The sequence below is a fragment of the Mustela nivalis genome, assembly GCF_964662115.1.
Source record: "Mustela nivalis genome assembly, chromosome: 7".
Lineage (NCBI taxonomy): Eukaryota > Metazoa > Chordata > Mammalia > Carnivora > Mustelidae > Mustela > Mustela nivalis.
Genome location: NC_139026.1, coordinates 57994075 through 58007520, shown reverse-complemented (window position 1 = coordinate 58007520; position 13446 = coordinate 57994075). Strand labels below are relative to the sequence as shown.

Sequence of the window (13446 nt, the reverse complement as noted above, 5' to 3'; positions counted from 1 at the left end):
CTGCTCAGCAGGGAGCCTGCTTCCTCCTCTCTCTCTGCCTGCCTCTCTGCCTACTTGTGACCTCTCTCTGTCAAATAAATAAATAAAAATCTTTAAAAAAAAAAAAAAGGGCAATAACATCAACACTGTCACAAGGATTAAATAAGGATTAAATACATTGATCTATGCAAAGAGCTTAGCACGTGTTAAGTGCCATATTACTGTTGGCTATTTTTGCCCCTATTCACTATGCCAGAAAATCTTAAAAGTTTCAAGATACAGTTGTATTCATTAATAGTGTTACTGAAGTGCCTTTTGATTTAAATACACAGACTCTATTAGACAGATTCAGAAAGACATTGCTAAAATCTCTGTTTAATGGATTCATTTTTTAGTAGGTATTGTTACAATTCAAAGTTTTTTTTTTTTTTTTTTTCAAAAAAATAAACTACAGGGATTTTTTTTTTTTAAGATTTTATTTATTTATTTGTCAGGGACAGAGGGAGAGAGAGCGAGCGAGCACAGGCAGACAGAGAGGCAGGCAGAGGCAGAGGGAGAAGCAGGCTCCTTGCCAAGCAAGGAGCCCGATGTGGGACTCGATCCCAGGATGCTGGGATCATGACCTGAGCCGAGAGCAGCCGCTTAACCAACTGAGCCACCCAGGCGTCCCCTACAGGGATTTTTTATTTTAAAAATGCAATAGCCATAATATCATGAAACGATGACAGAGGTTTCATTAGCAAAACAATTAATCAAAGAGTGTATCTGTTGCAAAAATCAAAAGACGGATTTTCTTGGCAGGAAATTAGTGCCAAGTCAGTGACTTCTGAAGTCATTAGAGTACGGCCAGCAGCTCAGGATGCTGCATTTTCTTTCAAGAAGGCACGTTTCTTGGGCAGTTTAACATTTTTTTTCTCCTTGGAATTTAATGTTGTCAAAGCTATCATTAATATTTTACTCCAAATTTTTAAGAGAAAATCTTCACAAAATTAACAATACAGATCTTCAAGTAATTAGGACTACTTCAGTGTTGCCTGAAAAGAATATCATATACAGATTAGTTGTTGTTTTTTTCTTTCACTCTTTGAATTAAATTCAGTGAAAGTTTTAAGGGAAAAAAAGTCAGTTACCTATCCATTCCCTCACATTTTAATCAAACAATTTTCTCAATTACATAGAAAAACACATTTTAAACATTGCTATAAAGAACTCTCCTGGAACTGGTCACTGACTTAAGACATCGGAAGATCATGATAGGCCGCATATCTTCCAGTCACGTGATGGTAAATCTGTGAGGAAAATCAGAGTTTGGCTAATTAATAATTATCATGCATCATATATATCAATTAATAATTATACTATTAAATAATAATAATTATAATTCATGTTTCATTATAAAGCCCCATATTATTTTGCATTTCAGCAGATTCTCCATTCAACCTGCTTCAGGTGGAAGTTTGCTTGGACGAAAGCAGAAGTTTGGGTGCAATGAGGTAAATCAGATGAGTTGCTTTCTCTAGTTCTCGTAGCCCAAAAGGGAATTTTTCATTTCTTTCTCAAAAACACACTTGTCGATCTGTCATAAGGACAATGGATTACTACACACCTGTCTCTCAATGTCCGAAAGCAGCGTACTGGCGCCTATTCGGAAGAGTTCTGGCGTCAGCCATTCATCGCCCAGCTCTTCCTTCACGAGAGAGAGCCAAGCAAGGGAATCCTTGGCATTGCGGATGCCTCCTGCTGGTTTAAAGCCTACCTACAAGGGAAGGTGGGAAAGAGAACAAGGTTTATTATCACTGGAAATCTTTAAAAAATGATACTTCAGTGGGTTAAAGCCTCCGCTTTTGGTTCAGGTCACGATCTCGGGGTCCTGGGATCGAGCCCCACATCGGGCTCTCTCCTTAGCGGGGAGCCTGCTTCCTCCTCTTTCTCTGCCTGCCTCTCTGCCTACTTGTGATCTCTGTCAACTAAATAAATAAAATCTTTAAAAAAAAAAAAAAAAGGTACTGCATGGGTGCACCTGGGTGGCTTAGTTGGTTGAGGTTCCAACTCTTGGTTTTGGCTCAGGTCAGGATCTCAGGGTTCCAGGATCCATACCCTCGTCAGGCTCCACACTCCGCATAGAGTCTGCAGGAGAGTCTCTCCCTCTGCTCCTCCCCCTGCTCATGCACACTCTTGCTTTCACTCCCTATCAAAACTGAATAAAATCCTTAACAACAAAAAAATGGTACTGCGTTAATATAGGATCTCAATTCCCTCTCTCTCTTTTCAAAGATTTTATTTATTTGACAAAGAGAGAGAGACACAGCAAGAGGGGGATCACAAGCAGGGGGAGTGGGAGAAGGAGAAGCAGGTTTCCCACGGAGCAGGGAGCCCGATGAGGGGCTCGATCCCAGGACCTTGGGATCATGACCTGAGCCAAAGGCAGACGCTTAATAAGTAGTCACCCAGGCATTCCAACTCTCCCTTTTTTTAAAGTCTATTTCACTTCACCCAGCACAAGAGCTTAGATCACTGACTCACACCCATTCACACTACAAAATGACTTTTCCAAGATTAATGGAAAGAATGTCACTGCTTCTAAGGAGACACTAATGAGCGTTAATAACCCTTATTAACATTGCACTTATTGGAAAGTCATAAACTTCAACCATCTAGACTATAGCTGTGAACTGGGGATAAGCAAGAGAGGTGTCAATAAATAAGGAAAACAGAGATCACAAAAGCCCATTCATCCTACATTTCTACAAGTAAGCCTGTCTAGTCACCTCTCAGCCCTTCATCCCGAGATGCAAAAGGCACACTCATGTACTGAAAATAAGAGAAGAGAATCAGGGAGACCACACGAACCAAACTGGCAGCAATCAGGGAGGAGAGTTGACAGTTATTTTCACCAACTTTAGTGTAAGTACTTTTTTCCAAGTCGTAAGTGGAAAGAGTTCTATGAAGCAGCCAGAGCAGTCGAAAAAGCATAGCAGAAAAAGACAGCGTAGGAGCTCTTCACAGTTCAGTAGTCTTTGAAGGTGAACATAAAACAGCACGACTCAGCCAATATCTGATGTTTACAAATGATGTCCCTGAGTCCATTAGAAATGGATAAATGTGTTCTATAAACAGTAAAACCTGCTTATCTGGATTTACTTGTCTCAAGAACTTGAATCCAGTAGAGGAGAGAATCTACAGACAGGAATAATCGAGAAAACATAGCACAGCCCAAGAACTAAAACTCAGGCGTTTGAACCCTGAGAGCCATTGATTCAATAGGTAGCCCCAACATGGGGTTTAATGGCTTTAAGAATGCTAAACAAGAGAGACAATAAATGAATGGTCCCATACATGCTTGAAAACTCAGGGTTAACCTGGACACCGCCATTTTCCCCACTACACCACACACAATCAATCAATCAACGGTCAAGTCCTCCCAATCTTCCCACCTTAACTTCTGTAGGTCGCCCCACCCCCACACGCTTCCTTCATCCTCTCACTTCTGCTGGTTTAGTTTAGACCCTCATTGGTTCTCCCTAACATCGGTCAGTCTTTTGTTTGGTCTCCCTGCCTCAGTCATTCATCGCCACACAGCTAAGCAGCAGCCGTCCACTGATCCTAACCCTACCTGCCTATTACCCAGGAGCTCAGGAGGCTCTGAAAGACTGTAGGGACATGGGGTGAGTATGGGAGATACATAGGATGAGACTAGTATGAATAGGCCCCCCAAATCAATTAGCTGGTATTAGCATACATGTTAATCATAAGCGCATTCCTGTCAATTAGGCTGTGCTGCATATAGATTTTTCCATACAGTTCAGTTGTGTCAGCAAGTCTGTTTGGCAACATTTCTAAAGAGAGGTTCTAGCATAAGTTTATCTTTTTTTTTTTTTTAAGGGAGAGAATATGGAAAACATAAATCTGCAATGAAATCAGTTATGAAATATTAAACCTCTGCTGCTCAGAGTGACACTAATCATGGTCTGGAAGACGGCCCATCAGATTTTAAAACACCCCTTAAATCAATGATGTAGAAAGTTTACAGTGTGAGGGCTGCCCAGGCAACTTGTCAACAACCTGAGAGGATGCTCCTGATTTGCAGATACATACACAGGTCCTCACTGTGTGAAATCAAACGTGACTCAAATGAATGGGATTTGACTTGCATCTGTCTGTTTCCTAATAAAACTGGGATGAACTTTGTTTATTACCTGAGGAAGAGGCCCATACAATTAAAAACAAGCACTGAGAGGCAGCAAAGAGTCCCTTCTTACTACACTCTGGCCTAGAATATGAAGCACTTAAAACTTTTATTGAAATTCTTTGCTTGTTGTCATGAGCTCTCCTGGGAAGGGCCTTGCTCATTTTGCATCCTTGTTAACAGAGGGTAACATGGCACACAGTTAACTACTCAGAACATGTTTGTTGAGAACACAGCAGGACGGTGTCTCCAATGGTGAGTTTTAACCCTGACTACAGAGCTTCCGAAACATATAGATGCCTGAGGATTACTTCTCCTCTGGAAGTGCAAGGGATGAGGGGCCCAGGCATCTACAAACATAAAAAGCTTCACATTTATTTCGTTGTACTTTTGCAGAAAATAAGAACCAGCGGTCTAAACGAATGGTGGTGGTCTCAGCTGAGGGGACCCAAGATAGAGTCTCTTTTTTAACAGCTAAATATTTTTTTAACTGGGTCAGTGCAGAAAGGCAAAACTGAAAGAAGAGGTTACTCAAATGGAGTCAACTGTTATATGTAAGGTCACAGTAGCTATTTTTCCTATTTGTGCTTTTTTAAGACAGGAACTTTTTCTGAAGGAGAAAATTCTGGAAGGAGTTCACCTCCTCTCAAACCCAGTACATTCTAAAAACGGTCTCCAGTTCCAAAATGAACTGAAGATACAGTCACATATGAAGTCATCACATCTAGTTGGCAAAAGATTAGAGAGGTCTTTTTCGGGTTTCCATTTGGCAGAAATCCAGAGATTGGTTTTAAAAGATGCCTTCTGAGGAGGGGCAGTCTCATTAAACAAAACAAAACAAAACAAAACAAAACAAAAACAAAAACAAAAGAAAACCAAACTACCTTTCTCACCAGTGATGTTAAAAAAAAAAAAAAAATCCTTTCAGATAATTTGCAGCTAAACAAGCAACTGGAAGTGAAAAAGAAAATCCAAACTCATTTAAAAAAAAACCTCATACGCATTTTTCTTTTTAACTTCATATGTTTCAAAAAAATATGTATTATTTTTCGAAAAGCTGACAAAAGCTAGCACATACCCTCCTCAGCTTAACAGTCTTCCAAAGAGCACATCCAACTGCCATAAAACGCAAAAATGGATATTTAATTCAAGAGCTATATAACGTCTAGCTACCTTTTCCCTGCTGTTTCACAGCATTTCATTATTTTGTTTAATAAGTTCATCTCCTCGAGAATTTTCTCTTCACCTCATATTATTAAAAGTAATAAGTTTTTCTGGACCGGGGGTTTCCCAACAGAAAAACCAATTTATGTGTGTCCTTCAATAATGACAGGAAAAGATTATTTCCCATTATATTGCATACTTTTCATATCACCACCACAGCTTATCATTCAATAAATGTTACTCTGCAATTCTTTCCATTCCTCAAGGAAGTTTAATTTCTGCATTAACCTGTTTTCGCTGGCCAACGCCTTACCAGAAAGCCTCTGTGTTGTAGCAGAATTAGTTCGTTAAAGAACCCATTTAGGAATCTCTTGTCAGTGATAAAATTGTCTTCAGTTAATAAAAGCACATAAAGTGAGTTTACATCTTGATCACACATACTTACTCCCACACTCACACTCACTTTCTGTTAATCGCACATTTTTCTCCATGAATGTGTTCTTTTGTAATGAAAGGTAAATTAAACATTTATCTTCATAAAGGTAACTCATTCACACCTTCTGCATATAAAGACAGTTTTTGTGGCTGTAACTAGTATTATAAATAACATTCTCTTTACTCTAAAGAAAGATTTGCTGGCAATAATATACCTTGTTTCCAGTTTTCCAGAAGAAATCTCTAATGGCCCGTAGCATTACTATAGCTACCGGGAAAGTGGCATTTACTGTTTCTTTTCCAGTAGAGGTCTTAATAAAATCTGATCCTAAAACAAAAGGGAAAAAGAAAAAAAAAACCTCCATGTTAATTAAAAACTTATTTTTACACTTTTTAGTCAGTGAAAGAAATAAGCTAGTATATTTTTATTTCCTGAGGAGCACAACTTTATTTTTGTTAGTTATTTGAAAAAGGAAAAACAAAATCTCTCTTTGAAATAATTCTGCCCATACTTCCCGCCCTCCACCACAATTACTAGAAAATGAATGAAATTAAGTACCAATTGGGTTCTCACAGATTCTTGGAGCCCCTGCCTCCATATTTCCACATCATCAATGAAAATCAAGGTGGTTTATTTAATGCATAACTGAGATGAATAGAACGATGTTATGCTATGTGCTTAATATCATATATCACGACACTTTATTGTAAAACTGCAGTGCTCACACATTTTCCCCTCATTTTCTTGTGCTTGATGGGAAGTAAGAGTCCAGCTGTGACAACACCAGAAGAATGATTTGTACTGCACTGTTCCTTAAGGAAAGCACTGTCTTCCAATGAGATTAGGAGTTTCACGAAAGGTGTCATGCTATTTCATAACCTACAAACACCTTAAACAACTTTCTGCCTCTTGTTTCTCACATGTGTCCTAAACCTGTTGATGTAGTTTAACAGAATAGCACAAGCAGACAAAGAAATGATGATAACCGTGTGCTATGCTCTGTTCTAGGTGCTTAACAAGTAATAACTCAGCCACTTCTCACAACAACTGCATAAGGTAAGTACTAATATCCCCATTTTAAAAGATGAAATGGAGATACAGAGAGGTTAAATAACCTTCTTGGCGTAACAGTTAAGTGAGGGAGGTAGAATTCTAACCAAAGTAACACAGCTGAATCAACAGGCTATAGTGTCTCCAAGAAACTTACCTAGGGTGGCAAAGTCAGGTAGCCAAACAGTCCTAGACTGTTGTTGATACTGAGAAGAGAGCACTAACAAAATAATAAAGCTCCCACCCTTGTAAGCTGATTTTCTAGAAGAGAAAGACAATGAGCAAATATATAATAAATGTCAGGTGGGGAGAAGTCTTATGAAAAAAAGCAATGCAATGAGTTAGAGAGTGATGGAGTTGGGGAAAGGTAGCTATAGCTAAACAAAACCAAAAAGGAATCTCTCAAGAATGAAGTTCAAATACAAACTGAATGAAAGGCATCTATGAAAAGAACCATAAGCAGGGAAATGCCAAGTACAAAAGCCCTGAAGTAGGCATACGCTAAACTGATTGATGAATGAGTGAATGAATGAGACCACAGAAGCAAGGCCTGATCCCCACAGCACCAGAAATAAGACAATCAAGGGGATGAGAGCAAAGCCTCCAAACAGATCTTAAGAGGGAGGGGAACATCCCCAAAGAATTCACAATGAGACCAAGATGTGCTTTCCTAAGGTGTGACACTGTCTTCTGAATCATTAGAACACTTTTGGGTACAACACCAGCTACCATCTAAATTCTTCCACTCATCTTAGAAGAGAAGATTATTACAAGACCAAGGCTACATTTGGAGGCCCAAGAAAAAGGTACAGTCACTTAAAAAACCACACAATTTAAAGGTAACCAAAAGAGCCAACTCCTTTGAAAGAGTCCAGAGTTAGGGTAAGGGAGGAGACTCTCCTAACATATTTGGGAGGAGCAAAGCAGAACCCCTATCATGAGAGCAACAAGAGCCCAGGTATATTAACAACAGCCTGCACATCATGTGTTTGTCCCCCTTTCTTACTGTATTTTAAGAACATTTGAGGGCAGGTTCTTTCTAGGAACCAGTTATCTTTCTAGGAACTCTGAATCCCCAGAGCATGCCATACATTCAAGGCTCAATACATGAATTCTGGATGGATGCATGGATGGATGAATGGATGGATCAAGTTGGTTGATAGATGGATGGCCACAGCTACCAAGAAAAAGCAAACTACAATATTTCCCATCTTTAACTGACTAATGAGAAAGGGAAGGCAGTTTTGAGTTTCATTCCAGTTCAGGTAACAAAACTGGACAGGTGGCTCAGAAGAATATATCATTTTACTCATTTTTAAATAAACTGTAAATTTTAGAACAGATGTAAAGCTACAGAAACATCAAACTAGTACAGTTTCCACATGCCCTACACACAGTTTCCCCTATTATTAACATTTGTACATTTGTTATAATTAATGAGCCAAGATAGATATATTACTATTAACCCAAATCCATACTTTATTTAGATTTCCTTAGTTTTACTTAGAAGCCAATCGCATCCAGAATATTCTGATATGTACATTTATAATACTGCCACGGGTTCCTCTTAGTTGTCTCAGTTTCTTGGACTTGTCTTATTTTTATGACCTTGACAGTTTGAGGAGTACCGGTCAAGTATTTTGTAAAAGCTCCCTCAGTTGGGACTTGTCTGACATTTCTCTCAGGATTAAACTGGGGTTTTGGGTTTCTGGGGAGGAAGACCATAGAGGGAAAGTGCCATTCTCACCATATCATATCAAGTGTACCTTCCCTCAACATGATCTACCACTAGTGATGTTGACGTACGCACGTGGGAAGTCGTGTTTGCTGGGTTTCTCTATTGCAAAGTCACTCTCTTTTCCCCACTTTCCATACTGTCTGCTTTGGGAAGAAGCCCTTATGTGTATCCCACACTTACGGAATGAGGAATTATAATTTACCACCTTTCGGGGGAATATTCATAAATTATGTGGGCTTTTTTTGCATGGGAGATTTGTCTCCTCTCATTTGCTTATTTACAATTATTTATATCAGTACAGACTCAGAGATATTTATTTTATACTTGGCTTTATAATCCGATATTACTTTATTTCATTGCTCAAATGGTTCTAGCTTTGACCACTGGGGGCTCTTTCAGTTCCTTCCTATAACCCTTTGACACACCTCTATCACGTAGAATTTTTGTTTTTTAAAGCACTTCCTTTGGTATTGCCAAATGCTCCAGGTTTATCTTTTATGCTTTCTGCTCTAGTCCTAGAATAAGCCATTTCTCTAAGGAACCCTAGTTTCTCTTCTTAGAGGATGGTATTAGAACCCAAAATCTTGGTGCTAGGTGTACTCACTGCTACAGTGGGGTCTTGTTTCCAGCTCTCTCTGCTGCCTAGCAAGGGAATGTATGTACGTACACTAATCCATTTATACACACACATCTTTTAATAATTCCACATTTAGCAATCTATATTTGTATTAAACTAAACACACATAATACTGTTGACTCCAACTCTAACCCACTACCGCATGGATCATTCCAGCCCCCTCCTCCTTCTTTACCTGTAAACTTCCACTTCAACAGTGAGAAACCAAGCATCGACATGTGTCACCCATTTCATTGTTCACATTCAGTCTCCACTCATAGCGATCTCAGAACTGTTACCTACACCATGGGAAACAACTTTATCAACACCTCTACAGTGCTCATGTGCATTTTCCTGTATCTTTAGCTTTACAGCCCACACTCGCTTACAGATTTTTTTTTTTTTTTTTTTTTTGAGAAAGAGAGAGAGGGAGCAAGAGCAAGGTGAGGAGCAGAGGAGAGGGAGAAGCCAACTCCCCACTGAGCAGGGAGCCTGACTCAGGGATCAATCCCCAGACCCTGGGATCATGACCTCAATGGAAGGCAGACAGACGCTTAACCGACTGAGACACCCAGGCACCCAGCCGACCCTCATTTATAATGTTATTCAGGTCAGCACCTTTCTTACTACCTCCTTCAGGGAGGCCGTTTCATATATTTGTAATACAGTTAAAGATTCTTTGCTCACAGTCCACATTCTATCTTGGAATCCCCTGATCATGTAAATGATTTTTTATTTGCATACATTACAGTTCAGTCTTCATGGAGGTTCTAATAGTTCGACAAATGTATAGTGCCGCATATGCATCATTACAGGCTTGCACAGAACACTCTCCCCACGCTAAAAATCCCCCAGGTGCCACATTTGTGTCTTCTCCCACCGTGCCAACAACCATTGATCACTTTACCATGGCAACCATTTTGCCTTTTCCAGAATGTCATGTGTAGGAATCATACAGCCTTTTAGGCTGCCTTTTAACTTAGCAATATGCATATAAGGTTTAATACTCATGTCTTTTCATGCCTTGACAGTTCATTTCTTTTTATTGATAAATAATATTCCATTGTATGGATGTACCCTAATTTGTTTAACTATTCACCTATTATAGGATATCTTGGTTGCTTCAGTTTGGGGCAATTACGAATAAAGATGGTACAAACTTTCATAGGCAGGATTTTGTGTGGACATAAATTTTCAAATCAGTTGGGCACATACTGAGTGGGGCAAATGCTAGAATATATGGTAAGACCATATTTTGCTTTGAAAGAAACTGCCAAATTATCTTCCAAAGATTCTGCATTCCCAACAGCAGGAATGAGAGTTCCTGATGCTCTATATCCTCACTAGCAATTGGTGTTATCAGTTTTCGGATTTTATCCAATCTAATTGGTGGATATATAGACTATGCACATATTTTTGTTGGCTCATACCCAAATAATCAATTTATGGATTGCTATTATGAATGATAGTAGTTCTGAATTTCAAATTCCCATGGTTTACACTGCTAGTAGATGCAAAGGCAAGAGACTTTCTATATTAATATTGAATCATGCAACCTTGGTAAACTCACTCAGTAGTTTTCAAGAGCCTGTTGTTCTAGGGGGTGGATTTTTTGCTCTGTGAACAAAGACAGTTTTATATGGTTCCTCCTGTATTAATTTCTTGGGGTGGTTGTAACAAATTGTAATAAACTTGGTATCTTAAAGCAACAGCAATTTATTTTCTCACAGTTCTGTAGGGCAGAAGTCCAAAATCAAGTTGTCAGCAGGGATGCACATCTTGTGGAGGCTCGAGGGAGAAATCTGTTCCCTAAGTCGCCCAGCCTCTTAGAGCTGCCAGTGTTCCTTAGCTGCATCACTAAGACCTCTGCCTCCATCTTTACATCACCTTCTCTTCTGGGCAGAAACTGTCTCTTCCTCTGCCTCTCTCTGATAATAACGTTTGGGATGGCATTTAGGTCCCACTTGGATAATCTGGAATAATCACTTCATCTCAAAGAGCCTTCATTTAATCACAACTGCAAAGACCCTTTTTCCCAAATGAGGTAATAGTCACAGGTTTGCGGGGGAGGGGGGGTTAGGACGTGGTCATATCTCTGGGACCCATTATTGGCCTGCCCCACTTCCCAATCCGTACTTATGTAATTTCCTTCTTCTGACTTCTTGCACTAGCTAGGACTCTCCAGTACAGTGTCGAATAGGAACATTCTTGGTGTATTCTTAGGGCAACTTTCGCGGAATGGTGTCTAGTTTCTCAGAGTATGTTAGTTAAAGGTTGTTTGTAGATGTTCTTTCTAGTATTCCTAGCCTTCTGAGAGCTTTTATGATAAATGCATGTTAAAATCTGTCAAATGACTCATCTGTGTAATTTGATATGACCATATGATTTTTCCCCTGAAATGTACTGATATGGTGGATTACATTACATCAAACCAGTCTTGCGTACCTGGAGTATATCCACCTTGGTCATCGGATACAATTCTTTTTATTCATTGTTGAGCTCATTTTGCTAATATGTTGTTGAGGATTATTTTTGCATTTATGTTCATAAGTAATACTGATCTATACTTTTCCTTTCTTGCAATATCTTTATGTGGCTTTGCTATTGGGGTAATGATGGCCTCACAAAGTGAGTACTCTCTCTTCTTCAATTTTCTGGAAGAGATAGAGAATTGGTAATATTTCATCCTTAAATGTTTGGTAGAATTCATCAGTGACACCATTTTTGACCAGTGCTTTCCTTAATTTCCTTTTAATTTTTCAGTAATTTAATAAATTATTAAATACTAAAAAAAATTATTTTATAATACTCAGGAATTAAAATATAGTTTTATAAAAGGTTATAACATAGTTTATGTAAATAAATACATGCTTGTATATTTATTATTATATATAATATTTACAAACTAAATAAAATTAAAATAATTTCTTTAATAGATAAGGGCTCATGTGGACCATTTCTCCTTGCAGATATTAATCTAATTTGAAAATCAATAATCAGTTTAAATGTTAGTGGTCTAAATAAAATCATAGATTAACAAAAAACAAGGCCCTTCTATATGTTGTTTATGAGAAATCCACTTTAAAAATAAAGATTTAGAAGATTAAAAATAAAGGGAGGGAAAAAGATACATTAATCAAAGTAAAGCAGAGTACCCATATTAATTTTGGACAAAGCAGACTTCAGAAAAAGGAATATTATCAGGGATAAAAAAGGGTCTTACATTATGATAAAGGGGTCATTTCTCCAAGGAGACACAATAATCCTAAACATGTAAGCAACTAATAATAGAGAATCAAAATATGTGAGGCAAAATTTGATAGAACTGAAAAACTATCACTATATCTAGAGACTTCAAAACCCCTCTCTCAGTAATTATCTGATAAACAGGGAGAACATGAGCAAACATGTATTTAACTTTAAGAGAATTATCAGTTATCAAGATCAAACTGGTATTTATAGAAAGTTTTAAAAACAAAAACAACAGCAAACTACATATTTTCAAGTTCACATTCATCAAGATAGGGCTTCTTGTCTTATTTTTCTTTCTTAATATTTATACCTCTTTTTCTGCTTTCCCTGGATTTAAGGTTTTATTTTATCTCCTCTCAGCATATCAATTATACTTTCTTCTTTATATTTTCTTTACTGGTTGCCCTAGAGTTTTCAAAATACATTTTTAACAAATTTAAGTATACCTTCAAATAATAGTCTACCACAACACAGTTACTGCAGGTACCTTGAACAAAGTATTCCCAATTCTTCCCTCCTATCCCATTCATGTGGTATTAATTACCCACTACACTATTGCTATTATTTTAAACAGTTAACTTTTAGGTCAATTGAAAAAAAAAGTAATTTATTTTTATTCTTCATGTATTCCTTCTCTGATATTCTTCCTTTTTTAATGGAGATGAGAGTTTCTGATATATATCATTTTCCTGCTTCTTACAGAACTTTTTTTAACATTTCTTAGAGGGCAGGTCTGCTGGCAACATATTCCCTGAGTTACGTAAATCCGAGTGCTTTCACTTTTGAAGGAAAATTTCACTGGATATAGATTTTTTTGTTTGGGATTTTGTTTTTCTTTGAACATTTAAGTACTTCATTCTACTCACTCCTTGCTGATGTGGTTTCCAGTGAGAAGTCTACTGTAATTACTTCCTTTGTTTTCTATAGGTATGGGGTTTTCTTTCTCTGGCTTTTTTCAAGATTTTCTATTTGTCTTTGGTTTCCTTCAGGTTGATTTTATATATTTAGGTGTAGGTTTTTTTGTT

At 38.0% G+C, this 13446-nt stretch overlaps 1 protein-coding gene across 1 annotated transcript in view; it reads right to left on the bottom strand.

Annotated features, from left to right (window-relative positions):
• Positions 1-436: 436 nt before the first annotated feature.
• Positions 437-13446, bottom strand: part of DERA (deoxyribose-phosphate aldolase) — a 114972-nt gene continuing 101962 nt past the window's right edge. The window contains exons 7-9 of the mRNA XM_082742397.1: positions 5980-6092; positions 1586-1735; positions 437-1268 (exon numbers count right to left, since the gene is read on the bottom strand). Of these exons, the coding sequence (XP_082598523.1) occupies positions 1212-1268; positions 1586-1735; positions 5980-6092 (320 nt within the window). The 3' untranslated portion in view covers positions 437-1211. The remainder of the gene's footprint in view (positions 1269-1585; positions 1736-5979; positions 6093-13446) is intronic.